Raw genomic sequence first — 22,550 nt, 5'->3', positions numbered from 1 at the left:
TATAATGTTACCCTTTCTTTATAGCTGTTCGTAAGGCTTGGGAGAAAATGAGGTACCCTTTAGTTTTCATTCTAGTTTCCTTCTATTTTAAATATATGCATAATCTATATAGATATGAGTATAAGGATCTACTTTTCGACATTAAATGACTTTGATTCAAATTATGGATCTTCTATTTATTTGAGATACAATCTGAGGGGAAAGGTTTAACTACTTAAATCATCAAGCTTTTCTTTTTAACTTGAAAATGGGCTTTAATTTTTACTAATTCATTCACTTAAACAATCTGCCATCCTTATATGCATCTAAGAAATATTTCATTGTGCTCAGCACATAGAAAATAACTAAAAAATAGGCACCATTCCTGCCCTCCCAGAGCTTGCAGTCAACTGGAAGATAAATGTAAGTGAATAGATATATGTACTAAGTGAAAAACCATTTCTTTTTTGGTTTGGGGGTCACACCGACAGCGCTCAGGGATTACTCCTGGCTCTATGCTCAGAAATCACTTCTGACAGGTTTGGAGTACCATATGGGATGCCGTGATTTGAACCACTGACCTTCTGCATGCAAGGCAAACGCCCTTACCCTCCATGCTATCTCTCCAGCCCTATGAAAAACCATTTTAATGAAGGCCAAGACAGGGTAAAAAAGAGCCATAAGAAAGCAACCTGAATTACCCTAGACTGGTGGGTCGGGTAAGGACAAAAAGCTAAGTTGCTTAAAAATATAAAAAAGAGCAAAATTCAAGACAGATAACTCAAGTAATTTCAATTTAATAAAATACTTCCACTCCACCCACACCATAATCACACGTCCCTCATTCTTTAAGCATTTAAAAATTCCTCTGAATGTCAAGGAGGGAAACTGATATTTTTTAACAGTAAGTGGGTCAACAAAAGTAAAACTTCGGGCATTGCACCAGGCAATGAAAACCAGAAGACCAACAAAAGAGGCCAAATTTTAAAAAATATATATAATATTTGTTGCTTAGTAGTCTGTCAGCTCCATAAGGATCCTATAACATTTGTTCTTGTTTTCTGCATTAAAGCATTTAATGACAGAAGGAGGAAATCATTTTTACATTTTTCTGGGGGTTGAACCAACTGCATAAAATGAGAGACAATTGCAGCTTTCAAAAGAGATGCTAATTGCAGCTTTTAAAATATTAGACTCCCTCAAAACACCCATCACCCCATCCCCTAAGAGTTGCTGGATCTTTTTTATAGGTATCCAGGGGACATATTGACTCATCTCCTACCTAAGAACTGAAAACAATTTTTTGCTGACTGATTTATTCCTAGTTCTTCAAGGGTTCTAGTTTTATTTCTTCAGAACCACTGAAAAAGGGGACTAGATTATTGACGCAAGTACCCCTACCCCCTCAAGAACAGAAAAGCTACCACTGAATAAAAAGGAGAATAAAAAAACTCAAAACCTCTACTTTATTTCATCTCCAATGGGAATTTCCATCTTAATTTAGACTTTTTACCAGCAAGCCAGCAGGAATAAGATTTGGAGTCTTCACAGAGATTTTCTAAGTAAAGTAAAGATAAAGGAGAAAAAACTGGCTCAGAAGAGGTGAGCAGAGAAAATGCTGGCATTCTGGCAATTCTATTTATAAAAGCTTTTCTTTTTATTATTATAAAAACTTTTCAGTATAAGACACTGACAAGTTAAAAAAAAAAGACAGGAAGAGAAGCAGAAGCTGCCCACAGAGACAGTTTTTATTTGATTATTAGAAAATTAGGTTCTTCAGGCCAGAAGAAAGGGATGCAGAGGAAGAAAGATGAAGACAATAACAAAACATGCAATGAAACCAGTATTACTTTTAGTACTTTACACACACATGGTAGAAGAGTCAAAAGACTGCGCTCCATGTTTCCTGAAGCAAAAAGGAAAACTAGGATACAGAAAAGGTAGGATTTTATTCTTGTCGTGCTAACTACACTTTTAGTATTTTTCAGCTATAAATTTAGATGACATAATGTGGTTGGTCATAAAATTTTCAAGATAGTTATATCATTATCTATATATCCACACTAAAATACTTTTTAGTATTTGAAATGGAAAGATCTGTAATTGCTACAAAAGACAAAAAGGAGTTTGACTATCAAAATATTAATATACTACTGCCTGAATCCAATCAGGCAGTGTAAACCTTGTAAATGTGCTTATGAAAATGTGAATATACAGTCACTTTCACTTTCCATCTACCTTCTGCTCCAGGTTTCTAGGAGTTAAGCTTGAATACATATTCTTATAATAGAACGGTCACTAAGAAGTGAAGTGAGCTGGACAGTTACCTTAAAAACTTAATCTATCCAGAAATCTAAAACAATAATGTTGAAAAGTGCCACTAGGAATAAAATCAGAGGACTAGATAGAGGGGAAGAAACCTTTGAAGAGAAATGAAGGAGGAGATGAATTGAATCAATGAAACAGACAGGACACACACACACACACACACACAGATAGGAACACTGCTTTCTCACATTAGAACAAGTAATTTTTAGCGGCTATAGCACAGAAGGTAAGGCAACTGCCTTGCATGTAGCGGACCCAGGTTTGATTCCCAGCATCCCATATGGTCCCCCTGAGCCTGCCAGGAGTAATTTCTGAGTACAGAGTCAGGGAGTTACTTCTGAGCACTGTTAGGGTGTGGCCCCCAAACACAACACACACACACACACACACACAACACACACACACAACACACACACACACACACATTAAAAAAAAAAAAGAAAGGAAAGGAAAGAAAATTCTAAACTTTTTTTTTAATTCTAAACTTCTAATGAGACATAATAAATAGTCTCATTAATCCAAGGGACTTTGACTTTACTAAAGTCTCACAAAGCCAAGAGGTTATGACTTTACTAAGGGTTATGAGAGGCATCATGCCTCTAAACATCTCTTTCTGACTACACTACTCATGACAACTGTTAATGAGTGAGAGAAGTAAAATGCTGTCTCGAACACAGGTAGGGGGTGGGGAAGGAGGGAGATGGGGGGTATTGGTGGTTGAGAATGTTGCACTGGCGAAGGAGGGTGTTCTTTTTATAACTGAAACCCAACTACAAACATGTGTGTAATCATGGTGTTTAAATAAAGAAAAAAAATAGAACATCTCTTTTCACTCCAATATTCCTTTGCAGCAATCAGGTCTCCCCCAAAATGGCTTGGTAATCAAAGCTAACGGATGTCACTGACCACAGTCCTCAACCAGGACACCTGGAGGTTAAATGTGCCCTAAATACAGAACATGTTTTCATTTAGTCTGCAGCTCCTGATCTGCAAGGTCATTTCTCCTTCCAATATTATCCCTTGGATTTCTCAAACCAAAAATCACTTTCTTATAAGTCACATTCCCCTTTGAGACCAAACAGATATTTGACAAAAGGTCGAAACAGAAGGCAAAACCAGTGAAGGATTACTGATCACTGAGGTGAGGGTTGAGGTACAGATCAATAGTACAATGGATTAGGTGCTTGTCTTGCATGTGGCTGACATGAGTTTAATTCTCATCATTCCATATGGTCTCCCAGGCATGGCAAGGAAGTAACTCCAGAGTGCAGAGTCAGGAGTAAACCCTGAATAATCGCTAACGTCGTGCCCCCTGCCTCAAAATAAATGACATGGGGAGGGAATTCTAACCTGAATAAAGTGACGTGTTTAAAGTCCATCCTATTTCTAAGAGTAATGGCCTGGAGTGAAGAGATAGTACACGGGGTTAAAGTGATGTTTGCCCTACATGCCAGCCAACCATAGTTTGGCCTCTAGAAATGCATATGGTGTGTCGTGTCCCACCCTGCCCTTCTCCCCTGACTGCACAGCCAGGAGTGATCTCTGGGCATTGAGCCTAAGTATGCCCCCAAAACTAATAAAAATGAAAATAGTCGATAGATAATTTTAAGTATCTTCCTGACATTCTTCCTTCTCCCTAAATCCTACCAATGTACATATTCACACTAAATTCATTCTGGCTACAATTCCTTAGGTTGTGACATTGCTCACTGCGTCTCATGCTACAGTTCTAAGTTCTTCTAATTTATGGCACACTTCCATATTTATAGATTTCCAACTTCATTCATTCAAATATAATGTGAAACCAAGGCCAAAAACTCCCCATGCAACCATAAATTTTATCATATGAATCCATTCTTGCTTCACGTCAGTTATTTATAGAGCTAATTTGAAAACTTAACTTAAGTCAACAATTTGTCATGATAAAGGGAAGACAAACCTAAGCCCCTCATCTAAAACGAAATCAACTTTTCTCTTAGAATGTAGGGGGAAGAAAGGAGGGGACAAAGGAAGATGCGGACAACACAGTTTGAAACTTTTGCATTTCACTTGAAGAGGAAGCAGGCAGATTGACCAAGACACGTGTCACAGCAGAGAGGGATAGGCCATTACTCAGAAGCTTCCTTGGTGCTATTAAATTTCTTTGGTTCCTCCCTGTCACCCATGGCTGGAAAGGCAAGGCACAAAATTTTGGTTCAGGGTTCTGAGGACCAAGAGGTGTTGTCTGCGAACCTTACGGGGATCTAGATCGGCTCAGGAATCTTGCTGAAGAAGAAGAAAGGCCAGAGTAGGTGGGTCGGAGGATGGTGCTATGTTTCCTCTCCTCTTGGTATTGAGGGGGCTCAAGCTGGTTGTTCAGGATGCTTCCGCTGCTGCTATTGCTTCGGCAAAACCTGGTTATTATTGAGCTCAGGATAATTTCTGGCAGGCAACTGGGAGCCTGCCATTCAAGAGGTTGGTGAAGGGAGTAGCTATATGACCCGCCATTTGTGGATGTGGGATTTTAGTTCTCTGGATCATCGGTAGCAGCATTCAAGTTCCCCAGAGAACTGGCTAGCCGGGGAGTTTATGGAAAAAGCTGAATGGAAAACATAGGTTCAGGGCAAGAAAAACACAAGACAACAAAGTATATTTACATGGGGTTCACATTACTAAAAGACATATTAACAACGTTAAGGGAATGAAATGGACTTCGTTCTGGAGCAATACATATGGTAACAGAATGGCTCCTTGTCACTTGTGACATTATAATAGTTGACCTTTATACATGCCAAATTTTTTCTGGGACCCAGGGAGAGGAAGCTGAAGAGATAGTATATCGGGTAGGGTGCTTGCCTTGCATGCAGCTGACCCAGATTCAATCTCCAACACCCCCATATGGTCACCTGAGCCCTGTCAAAAATAATTTCCCTGAAGACAGGATCCCCTGAGCATTGCCCAGGTATGATCCAAAACCTAAAAAAGATGTTAGGATCTTGAAATAAAACATCATCTCTATTTATCCTGAGACAAGAATTAAGTGAAAAGGAAAAAATAAAAAGGCCCAACTCTAAGTACTAGTTAACTTAAGTACTAGTACAACTTAAGCTACTAGATTAACTCGACACATCATTCAATCACATGACCCAAACCATTTTAGTTTGATCACTACATAATTGAGGAGAAAAGGACTATGCCAAAGTGATTAGTGTCTCTAAAACTAACCCTGTTTTTTGGCTGAGACTTTACTACAAAAAAGATTCTATCTGGCCTTCCTTCAATGGCCTTGATCCTCAAAATGTGCCACTGGGAAAACAGGATGTTGAGTCAGAGAGCCTCTTTTGTTTTCTTCCCCTTTCCCTGGTCCCCTACTCTGAAATATGCCAACTAAGCTCTTTGCCACAGATTTCCTTTACCACACTCAGCACCTCAGAAGAGGGAGCCAAATTTACCTTCTTACAGTGGTGTTGCCTGAGGACAAAGAGCCTCTGTTTATTCCTCTTGGCTGTCACTGAAGGGGGACAAAGCCATTTTGGGGTCTTCAAAGTAGATGCTGATCCTTGTGAGGAAGAACACATTCTTTGTGGAGAAAAAAAATGGAAAAATGTGTCACAGGGAACCTTGTGTTTTCTTAACATCCCCCAACTGATCTGAGCAAGACAAGCTCATCAACATTAAAGAGATCTTAGTAGGTTCTATTAATGATGACTATTAGCAGCAGTCAATACTGGTACAAACACTGGCTTCTGAGCAACTTCTGCAAGCTCCTTGGATCCTTTTCCAAAGAACTGGGATTCAAATCCAAGATCCAAAGTCCTGCTCTTAACCAAAACCCCACCTTCCCTAATTCCTTCCCTTCCTTGCCTGGCTAATCTTTATCTGTTCTTAGATTCTATATTCTGACATTCTGAGACTCTCCTCTTCCTTGCCACCATGGCAAATTGACCTAGGTAAATCAATCAATGATTTCTGGCAATTTTAATCAAATTTCTTCCAATAAAAACTGAAAAACAGGGGCCCAGAGAGATAGCATGGAGGTAAGGTGATTGCCCTTACATGCAGAAGGACCGGTGGTTCGAGTCCCGGCATCCCATATAATCCCCCAAGCCTGCCAGGAGCAATTTCTGAGCGCAGAGCCACGGAGCAACCCTGAGAGCTGCTGGGTAGTGACCCAAAAATAAAAAAAAAATTTTTAAAAAGTTGAAAAACTTCAGGGGTCAGAGAGATAGCACAGCAGCGTTTGCCCTTGCAAGCAGCTGACCCAGGACCCTAAGGTGGTTGGTTCGAATCCCCAGCGTTGTGGACCCAAAACCCAAGAAAAATAAAAACCTTCAGTGAAGTCTAAAATATCTAAAAATCATGCCATTTTACTAGACTATTTAATGGCTGCAAAGGGTGCTAAGAAAGACTAAACTGTCTGCTGTTCTGCCCTCTTTCAACAACAATAACTATCCAAGGGGATGCCGGGCGGTGGCGCTGGAGGTAAGGTGCCTGCCTTGCCTGCGCTAGCCTAGGACGGACCACGGTTCGATCCCCCGGCGTCCCATATGGTCCCCCAGAAGCACGGAGCAACCTTCTGAGCGCATAGCCAGAAGTAACCCCTGAGTGTCACAGGATGTGGCCCAAAAACCAAAAAAAAAAAACAATAACTATCCTTACTTCCACCAGTGGACACTTCTATTTCAGGAATATTCCATACCCTGAGTTCTCCAGAAAGACTATGTTCACTGTCATCCAGTTATACAGTTATACACATGACACTTTTGCTACCGGAGGAGTGTTGTTCTCCCCTACTTTCCTTCACCTCTTTCTGCTCTGCCTTCCATCTGAACTCCTCTTATCACTGATCCTTGAAGATACACTATTTCTCAGGCACAGAAAGTCTTCATTGAGTTCCCAAACAAAGGAATAGCACCCTATTTTAAATCGTATTTCTCACAGTCAATCACAAGCTCTTATTCATAATTGTACCACCTAGGTAACTTATTCATTTCCTCCCCCCCCCCCCCCCTTTGACTATAAGTTTTGCTAAAGAGCAAAAATAACTACTTCTCACTGCAATTCTCAGAGGTTAGTCAGGCTCAGAAATAGTCAACAAATGCTTGCCTGAGTGAATGAAAAAAAAAATAGGTCTTCAACTCTGAAAAGTCAGGACCTCAGTCACAGTTTTAACACCAAAATCTATTTAATTTGGGACAAATCATTTAATGTAGAATCTTGTATTCTTATTTGCTAAAGAAAAGTCACTTAGAGGGCTGGGAATGAGAATAGAGCTTGCCTTGCATGAAACCCAACCCAGGTTTGATCCCTGAAACCCCATATGGCCCCCTAAGCCTACACCACAAGTGATTCTACTGAGTGCAGAGTCAGGAACAAACCCTGAGCAACTTCTGGTGTCGCCTAAAACCAAGAGGAAAAAAAAAGCTCATTTATCCTCGTACTTGTAGAGTCTTTCCTTCATTATCCTTCCTCTGAACAGAAACATAAGGACCTTGTTTGCCTCTAAAACAAAAAGAAACATGTCAAGAAGCAGCTTCAAGACCCTCTCAAAACTGCTCCCACTGAAGAGCTCCCAGACCCAGAGCTGAATTGCAAAACCAGAACAAAGAATGTGGATATCTATTATCTCAACCATTTTTAGCAAGTACTTCCCTACTATAGTGCTTTCACCGAAGCCTCAAAAGCACTAATGTTTTTTTTTTTCCTCAAACAGAAAGCTAGGGAGAGAAAGTAAACCTAGAAAATAAAGGTGGGAGAGGAGAAAGATGGGGGCATTGGTGGTGGGAATGTTGCACTGGTGAAGTGGGGGTGTTCTTTTTATGACCTGAAACCCCAACTACCAACCATGTTTGTAATCATGGTGCTTAAAGAAAGATATTAAAATAAAATAAATAAGATAAAAATTAAAAAAAGAAAAGAAAGGAGGGGAACTAACAAGAGTTCTGGTAGAAATGTTACAACCATGACAAAATAAAAGCAGTGACTGAGAAGCAACTCCACAAGTGGTTTGTGTGTGTGTGGGGGGGGAACAGAGCAGACGACTTCATGATCAAGGTCTCCTGGACACAAAGAAAAACAAAAAATCCTTTTCATGGTAGGCATTACAAATACAGCGTTAATGTAACAAGCCAGAACTGAAAGGAAGGAATTGAAAAAGTGACGCACACAACATGTTGTTTTAATGGGTTTACGAACTGGGAATACTTATCCAAGATTGGCATTGCTACTCTTTTTTTTTTTTTCTTTTACAGTATTGACCTCTTGTAAATATACCTTATTTACGCTACTAGACATTCAATCTTTCTGACAGTACATGATAAGGCTGAGATGCTGTTCTCTGGATGTCCTTTCAAATCATCCAACCTACAGGGATCAAAGACAGATACTCACATATCACCAGGTTCACACATTTACCCCTATTATATTGTATGGACCAGAGCTTATCCAAAATATTAAATTTTCAAAATATATAAATATTGCAAACTGAATATTAGTTTGCTTTATTAAGATATAACTTAGTACCAAAAAATCTGTTTTGCTGCTTTCTTTAATTTTGGATTTCAAATACAGCAAATTGCTTTTGAACCTAAGATAGCGTTACATCCCACTCTAAGACTTAAAAATAATGTTTCATAATGGCACAATGATGCCTATTTAATAAATGAAACTACGTTCAAAACAGTAAGATCATTTCAGAAGACAAATAAAAATTAAAAAACATACTGGAACAAGGCTTCTAAAAAATTGCTGTAGTAAAGTTCCTCTTCCTTGTTCTATCTATATTTTTTGCAAGGTTATATTCCAACTCTACCCCTTCCTCTTCCTAATATCTAAAGAGTAAGTATAAATCTAATTAAATTGATTTTAATGAACATAAATTAAGTTCTTAAAGTTTAAAGGGAAAAAAACCTGAATAAAAGAAACTTGGTATGATAAATGGGGATATTGAAGAATCTTCTGCTGACTTAGTAAGGTATATGGAGTTAAAACAAGGGGAAACAGTCCTGGAGTTGAAGATAATCTTCACCTCTAAATTTATTTCCATGCTGGGAGTAACTTCAGTCTCTCTAAACTTAAATTTGCCAGTGCGAACTCATGGGCAGTGATGTATGCCTTTTGTATTAAACTCATTTAGTCCTTTTCATTCTAAGCACCTTAGTACTTAGATTTCCTAACCCAGTGCACCCTACTCAGTAAATAGAACATTTCCTCCATTTTCTACCATGAATATAAAAGTTATTACTAAAACAAATGTTACCAATGAAATTTTCTCATCTTACTATAGGGCAGCATTAACTCAAACTTTTTATACTATATGAACCTTCATTTCTCAGTGTCAAGAAACTAGTATTGAAATGTAACCAAATCCAATCTGACCTAAAGTCACCCAGAGAGTAGATGAAAATTCCCTGTGAGTTCTGTCTGACATTATCATAGTGGTAAGACATTGTAAGATCTCGCACTTAAAATTCAAGAAAATCAGTTATTTCGCATTATAATTCGTTTGTGTGTTTTGCCACACTATTCATTACATTAAAGAATCCATCTTTTTTTTTTTTTCTGGTTTCTTGGGTTTTCATTCAACTGTGCCTGAAGGTTGACTGTTGGCTATACACATCAGGAATCATTCCCTGTTGGACTTGGGAGACCATCTGGGATGCCAGATCAAGTCCTACTCAGTCTGTGTGAAGGCAAGCACCCTACCTAGCTGTACTATTTCCTTCTGACTCTCAATAAAGAAACCTTGGTAATATTTATAGATGATATTCTTCTATTTACATTGATCCTAAACGGGCCCGAGGGGGGGCTAGATAGATAGTACAGGGCTTAAGACATCTGATTTTCATGCAGTCAACTCAGTTTTGAATTCTTGGTACACAAAGGCTCCCTTAGCAGATGGAGTAGTCCCGCTGAACACCACTGAGTTGTCATCCAAGCTTCCCAACACACAAATAGGTTTCTAAATGCTATAGTCAGAAATCAATTCTTATTGAATAGTTTCAGATCTTCAAGCCTGAGTTTGTTTACAACTTATTTAACCTCCCCCAAAATAGAAAGTAATGCTAGGGAGTTGGATATGCCAAAGCTTTGACAGACAATACTATTTTTGCATACTATGGATTCAATACAAAACCTTAGCATGGTTCTGAGAATTTTCCAGAAGAAAGAAAACCTAACTCAGAGGGGAGGAATGGAACTCTGACTATGGTACTTTGAAGTAGAAGTTCCCAGAGGAAATGACACTGCTTAGCAATTTTTCGATATATTTCAGAGACTGAATGCAGCAGTTGAACCATAGAACCAACAAAGTGAAAGCAAATTAGCTCAAGCTACAATAATCATACTTAAAAATATGCTTGTGTGAGGCCGGAGCAGGGGCAGAACGGTGGTAAGGCGTCTGCCTTGCCTGCGCTAGCCCTCGGACGGACCACAGTTCAATCCCCTGGCGTCCCATATGGTCCCCCCAAGCCAAGGATGCGATTTCTGAGCGCATGGATAGCCAGGAGTCAACCCCCTGAGGGTTACCAGGTGTGGCCCAAAAAAAACAAAACAAACAAAACAAACAAAAAGAATGTGTTGTGTGGAGGGAAGTTGACACAGGTATTGTCAATACCCTGTCAACAGATAGGTATAGAAACACTGTGTGTTCAAAACTCAAACTACTGCATAACTGTAAATCACAGTACCTAAATTAAAAAAATATAAATTTTTAAAAAATGACTAAAACTTTCTTCCTTTTCCCAGTAATAAAATAGCAAGCAAAATAGTAATAAAGATTAAAGATAAAAACCCTGATACATGAAGATATAACATTCAAGGGCCGGAGGAGAGAGCACAGTGGTGGGGCATTTGCCTCTGCATGCAAGCCAACCTGGGAGGGACCGGTTCAATTCTTGGCATCCTCTATATGGTCCCCAGCCTGCCAGCGGCAATTTCCTGAGTGCAGAGCCAGGAGGAACCTCTGAGCTCTGCATGAGGTGTGGCCCACCCCAAACCAATCAATCAATCAAGTTTTTTTAAAAATAAGAATATATTCAAAATATTAACTTCCTGAGAACTCTCTGTTCAACAAATGGCAGTACAGTATAATTTAAAGTTTAAAAGTAACCCTACCTAAATGCACAGGATGGTGAGGACCGTGGCTGTTCTCTGACTTTTTAAGGCACGTAGTTTGTCTCCCTGGGCTTATATTATTTTTTCATTTCCATATCGTCATCTTCTTCTAAATTATCTCTATAAAAATATTTTTCACATGTCATTACCACTTATTTGCATTTTATTGATCTTAAGATCTACATATTGATAAGCCTTATATGGGACTATTTTTAGTATAGATTATCTAAACAGTTTAAATTATAATAAAATTTAGAACAGTTCATCTCTGAACTATTCTGAAGAACAGACCAGCAACACACGTATATATTCGAGTATAAGCCCACCCGAGAGTATAAGCCGACACGTCTCATTCTTCCCTCCACTGGGGAGTAATTCAGTCTCTCTAAACTTAAATTGCCAGTGCAAACATGGGCAGCGATGCATGCCTTCTTATTAGTCCTTCTTTTTATTCTAAGCACTTAATACTTAAATTTCCTAACCCAGTGCATCTACTCAGCACTTGAAATATCTTAAAAAATTCCAAGTCAAGTCAGATCTTTGGCCCTGGAATTCCAAAAGTTAGCCTGTCAACTAAGCATAAAGGTAACAAAATTTAAACACCACAGAGTCTTTCTGAGAAAACTATTATTGACTACTTCAGGAAAAAAGTAAGAAGACATGAAATAAGGAAAATTGGGGAGCTAATAAAAAAGCTGTGGACGAATTATCTGGTCAGAACTATCTATTTGGGTTAACAGGCCCAGCCTAGGTTGGAAAGAAGGGTCATAGGGAAACAGAATGAAGGCTGGTGAATTTTTTTTTTTTTTTTTTTGCTGTACTGAGATTCTGAAAGACTAAAAATTGAGAAGCACCATTTCAAGGGTGTGGAATTAGTATTTCTTCTATTTTTCCAAATACACTAGAAACTAAGCAAACAAAAACAGGGACCAAGAGATAATTTCTTCTATTTTTCAACATACATACAAAACTAAAGCAAATAAAAACAGGGACCAAGAGATAATACCAACAGAACTAGGATGCTAGGCATGTACCCAGTCAGCTAAATTCTCATCACATCATCCACCCCATCCCCCCCTCCAAGTATCATCAGGTATAGTCCTGGAGCCCCCCAACTGCAATCCCTGCACAGCAGGTGGCTCTAGGAGTAATCCCCAAATACAGGTCCAAGCAGCTTATACATCCCTGACTGAACCTGTTGGCCTGTTGGTGAAAATTGTCAGTGGGGTTCATGGGTCATATGAGGACTCCTGCTTGCAAGACACCTCCCCACTAATAAATTTTAAATATAGGGGCCGGAGAGATAACATGGAGGTGGGGCATTTGCCCTGCATGCAAAAGGACCGTTGGTTTGAATCCTGGCATCCCATATGGTCCCCTCAAACTTGCCAGGAGCGATTTTCTGAGCACTAGAGCAGGAGTAGCCCACTGAGTGTCACAGGGTGTGGCCTCAAAACCAAAATAAAATAAAAATAATAATAAATTTTAAAATAACCCAAATAAAAAAGGCAACCAACCTCTAGGAAAGTTAGAAACTATATGAATTACTAACTTTAACAGTGACCAATGTTCACTTTGTTGGTTAATCAAAAATAAGGATATAAACCATATCATGAAGCTATATTATAGTACTATTTATTAGCAAGATTGGAGAGATAAGTTCTATTTATCATAACCATAGAGTAAATCGAAAAGTGTCAAAAATTATTGAAATTTTTAAATAGCATTATATGCAAAATATGTAGAAAATGGCACTGAAAATTACTTAAAAGTAATTTAAATTCATCCTTCCTGGAGGCTAGAGTGGGTTGGGTGCTTGCTTTGAGGTTTAATTCCTGGCTACCACATGGTCCCCTGAGCATGCTAGGAGTGATTTCTGAGCACAGAGCCAGGAAGAAGCTCTGAGTACCATGGTATATGGTACAATAGCACAAAAAATTTTGTCTCCCTTTAGAAGAATGGCTGAGGTACAGAAAGATAAGACTGGGGCCAGAGAGATAGCAATGGAGATAAGGCATTTGCCTTTCATGCAGAAGGTTAGAATCCCGGTATCCCTTATGGTCCCCCGAGCCTGCCAGGAGCAATTTCTGAGCTTGGAGCCAGGAGTGACCTCTGAGCACTGCCGGGTGTGACCCAAAAACCAAAAATTAAAATAAAATAAAATAAAATAAAATAAAAGAAAGAAAGAAAGATAAACTAAAGAACTCATATTTTTATTACAATTAAGTACTTTCTGATATTTAAAACTGTAGTCTTGTATTATTTGAAAAAATACAAATAAATTCAAAATAATACACAATTAAACGAAGTAAGTTTAATTATAGTTACTTTATGTGTTTTTCTCTCCCTCCACTGTGAATATTAAAGGTAATTTTTTAAGATATAACATTTTACATGTTGAAAATAATGTAAGAAATATGCACGGGCCCGGAGAGATAGTACAGCGGTGTTTGCCTTGCAAGCAGCCAATCCAAGACCTAAGGTGGTTGGTTCGAATCCCGGTGTCCCATATGGTCCCCCGTGCCTGCCAGGAGCTATTTCTGAGCAGACAGCCAGGAGTAACCCCTGAGCACCGCTGGGTATGGCCCAAAAACCAAAAAAAAAAAATGGGTGGGGGGGCCCTGAAACGACTAGCGCAAGCAGTAGGTGTTTGCCCTTGCACACAGCTGACCTATGACAGAGACGAGGTTCAATTCCCTGGCGTTCCATATGGTCGCCAGGAGTAATCCCTGAGTATCACCAGGGCAGGTGTGGCCCAAAAGAAAGTTAAAAGAATGTGTATATGTGTGTATATCATATGATACACTGTTTCATGCTAATGTATTTGTACCATATAGATACCTGCTTGTCACAAGTAAAACAGAATACAAATATATTTACCATCAAAAGCAAAACACATTCCCATTGTATCATGGTCTAAAGATGTTTTTTCTTCTACTTCAGTCACCAGCATACATCATATTTATAATAAGTTGAATTATGCATGTTATTCTGTGAATTTCTCAGTGATATATTGTTGATGAGTGAGATTCAGGATAACTCTACATACATAATGAGTGTTTTATGACAAATTAAAAATATAAACAATAATATTAAAACTCCCTGTACAATATCATTTTGTCTTTGTTTGTTTGATTGGGTTTGGGTTTTTTTGGTGGGGGGGTCACACCCAGTGGCGCTCGGGGTTACTCCTGGCTCTACGCTCAGAAATCACCCCTGGCAGGCTTGGGGGACCATATGGGCTGCCAGGAATTGAACCACCTTCCATCCTGGTTTGGCTGTGTGCAAGGCAAGAACCCTACCACTTACTATCTCTTGGGACCCACAGTACAGTATCATTTTTTTTAAGTTTTGGCCCACACCCAGCAACACTCAGGGGTTACTCCTGGCTATGCACTCAGAAATCACTCCTGGCAGGCATAGGGGACCATCTGGGATATCGAAATTCGAACCACCGTTGGTCCTGGGTCAGCTGCTTGCAAGGCAAACAACCTTGTGCTGTCTCTCTGGTCCCTGTACAATATCATTTTTATGGCTCCACAATAATCCATGCTAAATATCACTTATTTAACCTAGGTCAAGCTCTTTCATGTCTCAGCATGTGCCAATAAACATCTTTCTATACACATCTTTGAAACATTCTCCTATTATTGCTTAAAGTAAATAAATTCATAGGAGCAAAATTGTTGAATTCATTTTAAGTCTTCTGCTCCATATCACCAAATTGTCCTCCAGAAAGACTGCACCATTTTAAATGCCAACCAGAAATATTTAATAGCTTTTTTATTCTCTAAACCTTGATAATATCGTATATATCTTTAAAATCTCATACAACTTGACAAACATAAAATAGCATCTTACCATTTAAATTTGTTTGCTCCCTTCTTTTTTTTAATTAGTGAAGCTATATAGTTGTTTTGTTTTTTGTTTCTTTTTTTTTTTTTTAAAGAAATTTACTTAGAGAAATGTGAGAGAAACTAGTGAGATAGCAGGCTCAGAAGAGAACATGGTGTCTCCAGAGGGGAAAAGGCAGAAGACAGTTTTGGGAGTAGGTTATATACAATTTCTCTTGGTTGTCTTTTTTTGTTTGTTTTTGGTTTTTGGGTCAAACCAAAACAACCAGGGGTTACTCCTGGCTCTACACTCAGGAATTGCTCCTGGTAGGCTTCAAGGGACCATATGGGATACCGGGTTTTGAACCACCGTCCTTCTGCATGAAAGGCACATGCCCTGCCTCCATGCTATCTCTCCAGTCTCTTGGTTGTCTTGACCTGGAGGATTCCAAATACATGATAGTTAACCTGAGGATTGTCAAAAGGAAAGCTTTGAACTTAAGATGGTCTGCTCGTATTGTTAGCAGGGCCATTAGATTCTCCAACAGATTGTGGGAAAATCACAGTTAAGAGACTAATGCTATGCGGGGCCAGAGAGATAGCATGGAGGTAAGGTGTTTGCCTTTCATGCAGAAGAACGGTGGTTTGAATCCTGGCATCCCATATGGTCCCCCGTGCCTGCCAGGAGCGATTTTCTGAGCATAACGCCAGGAGTAACCCCTGAGCGCTGCTGGGTGTGACCCAAAAACCAAATAAATAATAAAAAAAAAAAAGAAAGACTAATGCTATGGTTTATGTAGGAGTCAGGAAGGAGGTAAGTGATGGTCACTCTAGACACATAGTCCAGGTCTAAAAAAATTACTAAAATAAAAATGATTTCATTGTTTTCCAAAGCTGTGTATTTTATTTATTTACTTATTTATGTGGTTTTGGAGCCATACCCGGCAGTGCTCAGGAGTTAGTCCTGGTTCTATGCTCAGAAATCACTCCTAGCAGTCTTGGGGGACCATATGGAATGTCAGGAGTCAATCTAGCTCTGTCCCCGGTCAGTGACATGCAAGGCAAATGCCCTATTGCTGTGCTATTGCTCCAGCCACAGAAATCTCAGAAATCTGTGTATTTTATTTTTGTGGCTATTATATTAAGTTTGGGGAATTTTAAGGACTAAGAGCTATAATATAAAAAGCATAATATTCTTAGTAATTAGAAGTCATCAAAGTATTGGCAAAGATAATTAAGCAGTGTTTCATTCAAAACATATTTGAATTAAAATATGGCGCAGCAGTGGGGCATTTGCCTTTCACACAGCTGATCCAGAATGGACTACGGTTTGATTCCCCAGTGTCTGGTATGGTCCCCCAAGCCAGGAACGATTTCTTAGCGCATAGCCAGGAGTAACCCCTGAGCGTCACTGGGTGTGGCCAAAATAATATATATATATATAATATATATATATATAATTAAGAAGCTAAAAAGGTCATGTGGAAGAAGACATTAGCCTTATAAATCTTGAGTATGTTACAAAGACATAAATTAAAGTAAGCCCTGTGTTTATCAGAGAACTTATAACATGTGCCCCAAAGAGGTGTCAAATACGAAAACAGACCATGAGGTTCAAATCTAAAGCTATAGAGAACCAGGAAAAGTCTGAAGATTCTGTATCAGAAGCTCATAGGTCTCACATACCTTGTTTTAAAGTTTTTGGGTCATCCCTGGCCATGCTCAGGGATTATTCCTGGCTCTGTGTTCAGAGATCAATCCTGGCAGTGCTTGGGGGTTATATGGGATGCTGGGGACCCAAACTCAGCAAGTCAAGAACCCTAACTGCTGTACTTTCTCTCTGGCTTCTAGTCTCATGCTCCATACCAAATTCAATACTTAAGATGACTTGTGAACATAATCACAAATGAGTTTATTTGTGGTCTTAGGCTTCCAGTTTCTCCCTATGGAATCTCAGTATAAACTCACTTGTTCAAGAGAGCAGCAGATTATCCAGGGGTGCTGGTAAGCAAAGAGAGAAGCCTAGTTCTAACAAATTCTCATATACTATCTCCCCTGAGGAGAGAGGTGTGCTCTCAGACACCTTTCCCGTTACCCGCTGGGAGATCTGAGGATCAACAGTCATATCACCAGCTGCCTTAGAAAGGGAGAACAAGTGTCATTTTTCTCATTTCTAGGGGCCGAAGAGATAGCACAGTGGTAGGGCATTTGCTTTGCATGCAGCAACCCAAGACAGACAGTGGTTTGACTCCTAGCATCCCATACAGTCCCCGAGCCAGCCAGGAGCAATGATTTCTGAGTGCAGAGCCAGGAGTAACCCCTGAGCGACACTGGGTGTGACCCAAAAACCAAAATAAAATAAAATAGAAGATTCTCATTTCTAGATGCTAGTCTAGAGAACAAATTGTGAAGAATAAAATTTTATTCTATCAATTATTCTCTATATATAGCAAGGAAAGAAATAAAATGAGATCAGTTATGTCCAAAGATTTCACCCAGATGAAGTAATTATTGACAGAGAATGTTAATGGGGAAGCAGCAGTGTGTGCTATGAAGAAAGATTGGTTGAATAATATATAGCACACTAAGAAATAAAAATGGAAGAGTTAAAATAGAAAAAATGTCATAAATGGAGATTCTTGAAATAGAAAGGAAAGTAAAAATAGAGCTGAAAGAAAAAGATGAAATTTTTAGAAGATATAAACTTTTTGGCTAGAAAAGGTCACTGGGTCATTTCTAAAATTCTCTTCATGCTGAGATTTTGAACACCTGAAATATCAAAAGTGAGTAGAGGCCAAAACATTTGCTTCATAATTTATATCTGAATCAATAAAATTTGGGTGATCAGAGTCCTCTAAATCCACTTTCTGGACCTCTTTGCTGCCAATGGTTCAGTCCTTTTTCCCTGGACCACTGTCATATCGCCAACTCCCTAGCCTCCTAGTCCACACATTCCACTCAACAGCCCGGAAGCTGTCACCATTGTGCTGGGAAACTTTGGTGGATCCAAACACCTCTAGACTGAACTAAAATGCCCAAGTTCTCCTAAGAGCAGAAAGAAATGCTTAACAATAATCTTAGAGAGGGGGCCGAAGTGGTGGCACAAAAAGCAGGGTGTCTGCCTTGCACCTGCTAATCTAGGAAGGAATGCGGTTCAATCCCAGGTGTCCCATATGCTCCCCCAAGCCAGGAGTGACTTCTGAGCGCAGAACCAGGAGTAACTCATGAGCATCACCAGGTGTGGCCCAAAAACCAAAAATAATAATAATAATAATAATAATAATAATAATCACCTTAGAGTTCATTTTTATTTCTTATTCTTTCCTAAGATGCACCTTGCTTATGAACACTTAATGTAAAAATATCTCAAAATGTTATTAAGAACACTATATTATACAATGAAATTAAAATACTTTTTTTTTAATCTCACATCTATTCCGGAGGAGACCTAAAAGTGTGCCTATTTCAGAGTTTTTCTAATAGTAAGAGTGAATCCATGTCTTGAGAGGAGATAAAGTGATGTTCACAGTACCCCTTAACAATAGTGCAAACCACAGTGTCTATAAGGAAAAAAGAGAAAAGAGGGGAGTAAAATGTCTGCCCAAAAACAGGCACGAGGGAGGCTGTGAGGGAAACTGGGAACGCTGGTGGTGGGACATGTTCATGGGTGAAGTATACATTGTAAGAATGAAAATCATAAACAACTTTATAATCATATGGTTAAATAAAAGGGGAAAATTTAAAAAATAAAAGGGAAAACATTAAACAGTTTTTTAAAAAAAAAGGCTTAGAACAGAACACTACTTAGCCCATCATGGCTGCTGTTTAAGAATATTTAAGTTTGCTTTTTTTCTTGTGAGCTACTTTGTACTTCCAAGTGCAAATTTTAATTCCATCATATAAAAGGCACAATTTAGGGGCCAGAGAGATAGTACAGCAGTAGGGCGTTTGCCTTGCATGCAGCAGATCAGGATAGATGGTGGTTTGAAGACCGGCATCTCACATGATCCCCTGAGCCTGCCAGGAGTGATTTCTGAGTGCAGAGTCAGGAGTAACCCCTGAGCGCCACTGGGTGTGAACCAAAGACCCCCGCCCCCAAAATAAATCACAATTTAGCAAGTCTGTCCACAGTGTAACCTGATTGTCAAAATGAACATTTATTGCTAGTACTATTTTATATATAGGCCAAAAAAAGTCACCAATAGATAACATGAACTGTCATCCATTTAACTAATTGTGTAACCCTCTGTGTTCTATAAAAACCATAAGCTTCTTCATATACTCAAGCTTTAAATTTAATGTTCTATGAGCTAAAATAGGCACATGGAGTCAAAGAGAAGCCTCTACTGAATCAGGTCACCTAGCAGAGGATGACAAGGAAAGACAAGAGAAGGACAAAGAGGATCATGGAGACGGACAGGGAAGGTCATGGAGGAAAAGCAGTCAAACCATGAACACAGAATCTACAGGATTAACTGCCATTTCAAAGCACCCGTCCAGGCTGTATTTGATAAAAAAAAAAAAAAAAAAACTTCTTTGTTTTCAGAAGATTCCTTATAACTCTGAGTGGGATAAGATAATTTCAGGTTTTGTTTGTTTGTTTGTTTGAGCCACACCCATTTGATGCTCAGGGGTTACTCCTGGCTAAGAGCTCAGAAATTGCCCCTGGCTTGGGGAAACCATATGGGACACCAGGGGATCAAACTGCGGTCCTTCCTTGGCTAGCGCTTGCAAGGCAGACACCTTACCTCTAGCGCCACCTCACCGACCCTGGATAAAATAATTTAATCCAGGTTAAAGTGCTTGCCTTGCATTTGACCAATCCAGCACATTCCTCAGCACTGCCAAGGGTCACTCCTGAGCTCAAAGCCAGAAACAGTACCCAGAGAACCTCCTGATATGGCTCGAAGCCAATTAATTGAGGTTGGATCAATAGTACAGCAGGTAGGACACTTGCTTTGCATACAGCTGACCCAGGTTTTATCCACAGGATCCCATGTGGTCTCGATCCTGCCAGCAGTGATTTCTGAGAACAGAGCCAGGAATGAGCATTAAGTATCACTGATTTGGAAAAAAAAAACCAAACAATTAAAAATCCTAAAAACAAGTTACTTAAAGTAACAAGTCCAGGGGCAGGAGTGGTGGTGCAGCAGTAGGGCATTTGCCTTGCACACAGCTGACCTAGGACGGACCATGGTTTGATTCCCCAGCATCCCGTATGGTCCCCCAAGCCAGGAGTAATTTCTGAGTGCAGAGCCAGGAATAACCCCTGAGCATAACTGGGTCTGGACCCAAAATGAATCAATCATTAAATAAATAAACTGCTTTAAAAAAAAAAAGAATTACAAATTGCTTTACCTAACTAATACAGTTACCTAAATTCATACATAAGTCACTGACTAAATTCTTGACCACATCACCAATTTCCTCTGACACCTTTTTAGTCTTTTAATGTAAAAATAATGGCATATCTAAATGGCTAGAGCTAAATTAAATAACTGGAGGAAATAAAAAGGGTTCCTTGTTTAGCAAGAAGTAGAACAACCAACATCTAACTATATGCTCATCTTTCAAAGTGATTTTGAATTTCAAAAATACTACTACATTCTTTACGGTTCTTGTGATAAATTATGTTCTTGGATTTGTATAGGAAAGCATAATGTTCTTGCAAGACAAATATGTTTTTATCAGAGGAATAAGATTTATGTAGTTCTTATAAGAAGTCTTCACTCAAAGCCCTGTTTATTTGCATACATCCTGAGAAGATAATGTTTATCAAAGCAAGAACAGTGTTCTTAAGGTATATTATAATGGGAACAGAGGTCAGGACAACATTAGTTAATTTAATTGCTGATTTAAAGTCTCACCCAGGGGATGGAAAGATGGTACAGTGGCAAGACCTGGCTTCAATTCTGGGCATCTCATATGGTCCCCTTAGCAGTAGTAATTTCTTAGCACAGAGCCAGGAGTAACCCCTGAACATCATCAGGAGTATTCCAAAACCCCAAATTAATGATATTATTAAAAAATTTGGGGGGTGGTTTTGGGCCACACCTGGTGACACTCAGGGATTTTACTCCTGGCCATGCATTCAGAAATCGCTCCTGGTTTAGCCGACCATAAGGGAAGATGAGGGATGGAACTAAGGTCCGTCTTAAGCTAGTGTGTGCAAGGCAGATGCCTATGCCCTGCGCCACCGCTCCGGCCCCTATGAAAACACTTTTAAATAAAAAAACAACATCTTACCTGCTGAAAAATTACCCAGTCATCATACATAATAGGATCACTGTTAGTGGAGAGAGAGCTAAGCAGCTCTTCTTTTTGTCCTCTCCCTATGTTCAGGCAGTTGGTAGGTTGGCAGAGATGTCAACAATATACATATGCCCATAAAAGAGAGTAAAGAGGGGCTGGAGAGATAGCATGAAGGTAAGGTGTTTGCCTTTCATGCAGAAGGTCATCGGTTCGAATCCCGGCGTCCCATATGGTCTCCTGTGCTTGCCAGGAGCAATTTCTGAGCATGGAGCCAAGAATAACCCCTGAGCACTGCCGGGTGTGACCCAAAAACTAAAAAAAAAAAAAAAAAAAGAGAGAGAGAGAGAGTAAAGAAAGTTGAGGAGTGAGAGATCTACTGGAATGCAGATCAAGAGGCCAAGTGACAGGTTACAGAGTAGTAGATCCCTCAAGGGGATACAGGTTCCAGAGTTCCAGCTGCAGATCCCAAACCAGGACTGCTTACACTGGAGAGAGATCTGCTATGGGGCATGGAGCCAATCGGACAGCTTAAGAATGGAACTAGCGCATCGTAATCTAGATGAGGCACCAAAACTAGGATGTGACATCACACATAGCTATAAGGAAAAGCATGGACACTGGGAAGGGATCCTGACCCCTCTACTTAAACTGTACAATAAACTGACTCTTAAGGTTCTGAGTTCTCTGTGCAAATCTTTCACGCAATCCTCAAGAATCCTTGAGCTCAGGGGCCGGAGAGACAGCATGGAGGTAAGACATTTGCCTTGCATGCAGAAGGACAGTGGTTCGAATCCCAGCAACCCATATGGTCCCCCGAGCCTGCAAGGAGTGATTTCTGAGTGTAGAGCCAGGAGTAACCCCTGATTGTTGCCAGGTGTGACCCCCCCACCCAAAAAAAAAATCTTTGAGCTCAAGAATAAATCCACTTTGGCACCCAACAGTTATATTAGTACACTAAAATGAACTTTCTGATCCATTTCATTTGATTGGAATAGATCAGAGAATAACATAGAGATAAGGAAAAATCCACCAATCTGCTGAACAGCAACAGGACTTCGGCTAGGG

At 39.6% G+C, this 22,550-nt stretch overlaps 1 protein-coding gene across 1 annotated transcript in view; it reads right to left on the bottom strand.

Annotated features, from left to right (window-relative positions):
- Positions 1–4,415: 4,415 nt before the first annotated feature.
- Positions 4,416–22,550, bottom strand: part of CDC14A (cell division cycle 14A) — a 191,442-nt gene continuing 173,307 nt past the window's right edge. Inside the window, 11 exon segments of the mRNA XM_049765598.1 lie at positions 4,416–4,469; positions 4,472–4,699; positions 4,701–4,748; positions 4,750–4,792; positions 4,794–4,885; positions 5,747–5,782; positions 5,784–5,881; positions 8,618–8,649; positions 11,401–11,432; positions 11,434–11,472; positions 11,475–11,518. Of these exon segments, the coding sequence (XP_049621555.1) occupies positions 4,416–4,469; positions 4,472–4,699; positions 4,701–4,748; positions 4,750–4,792; positions 4,794–4,885; positions 5,747–5,782; positions 5,784–5,881; positions 8,618–8,649; positions 11,401–11,432; positions 11,434–11,472; positions 11,475–11,518 (746 nt within the window).

The sequence above is a fragment of the Suncus etruscus genome, chromosome 19 (genome assembly GCF_024139225.1).
Source record: "Suncus etruscus isolate mSunEtr1 chromosome 19, mSunEtr1.pri.cur, whole genome shotgun sequence".
NCBI lineage: Eukaryota > Metazoa > Chordata > Mammalia > Eulipotyphla > Soricidae > Suncus > Suncus etruscus.
The sequence above is the reverse complement of the archived record's forward strand: the minus strand, read 5'-3'. Positions and strand labels throughout refer to the sequence as shown.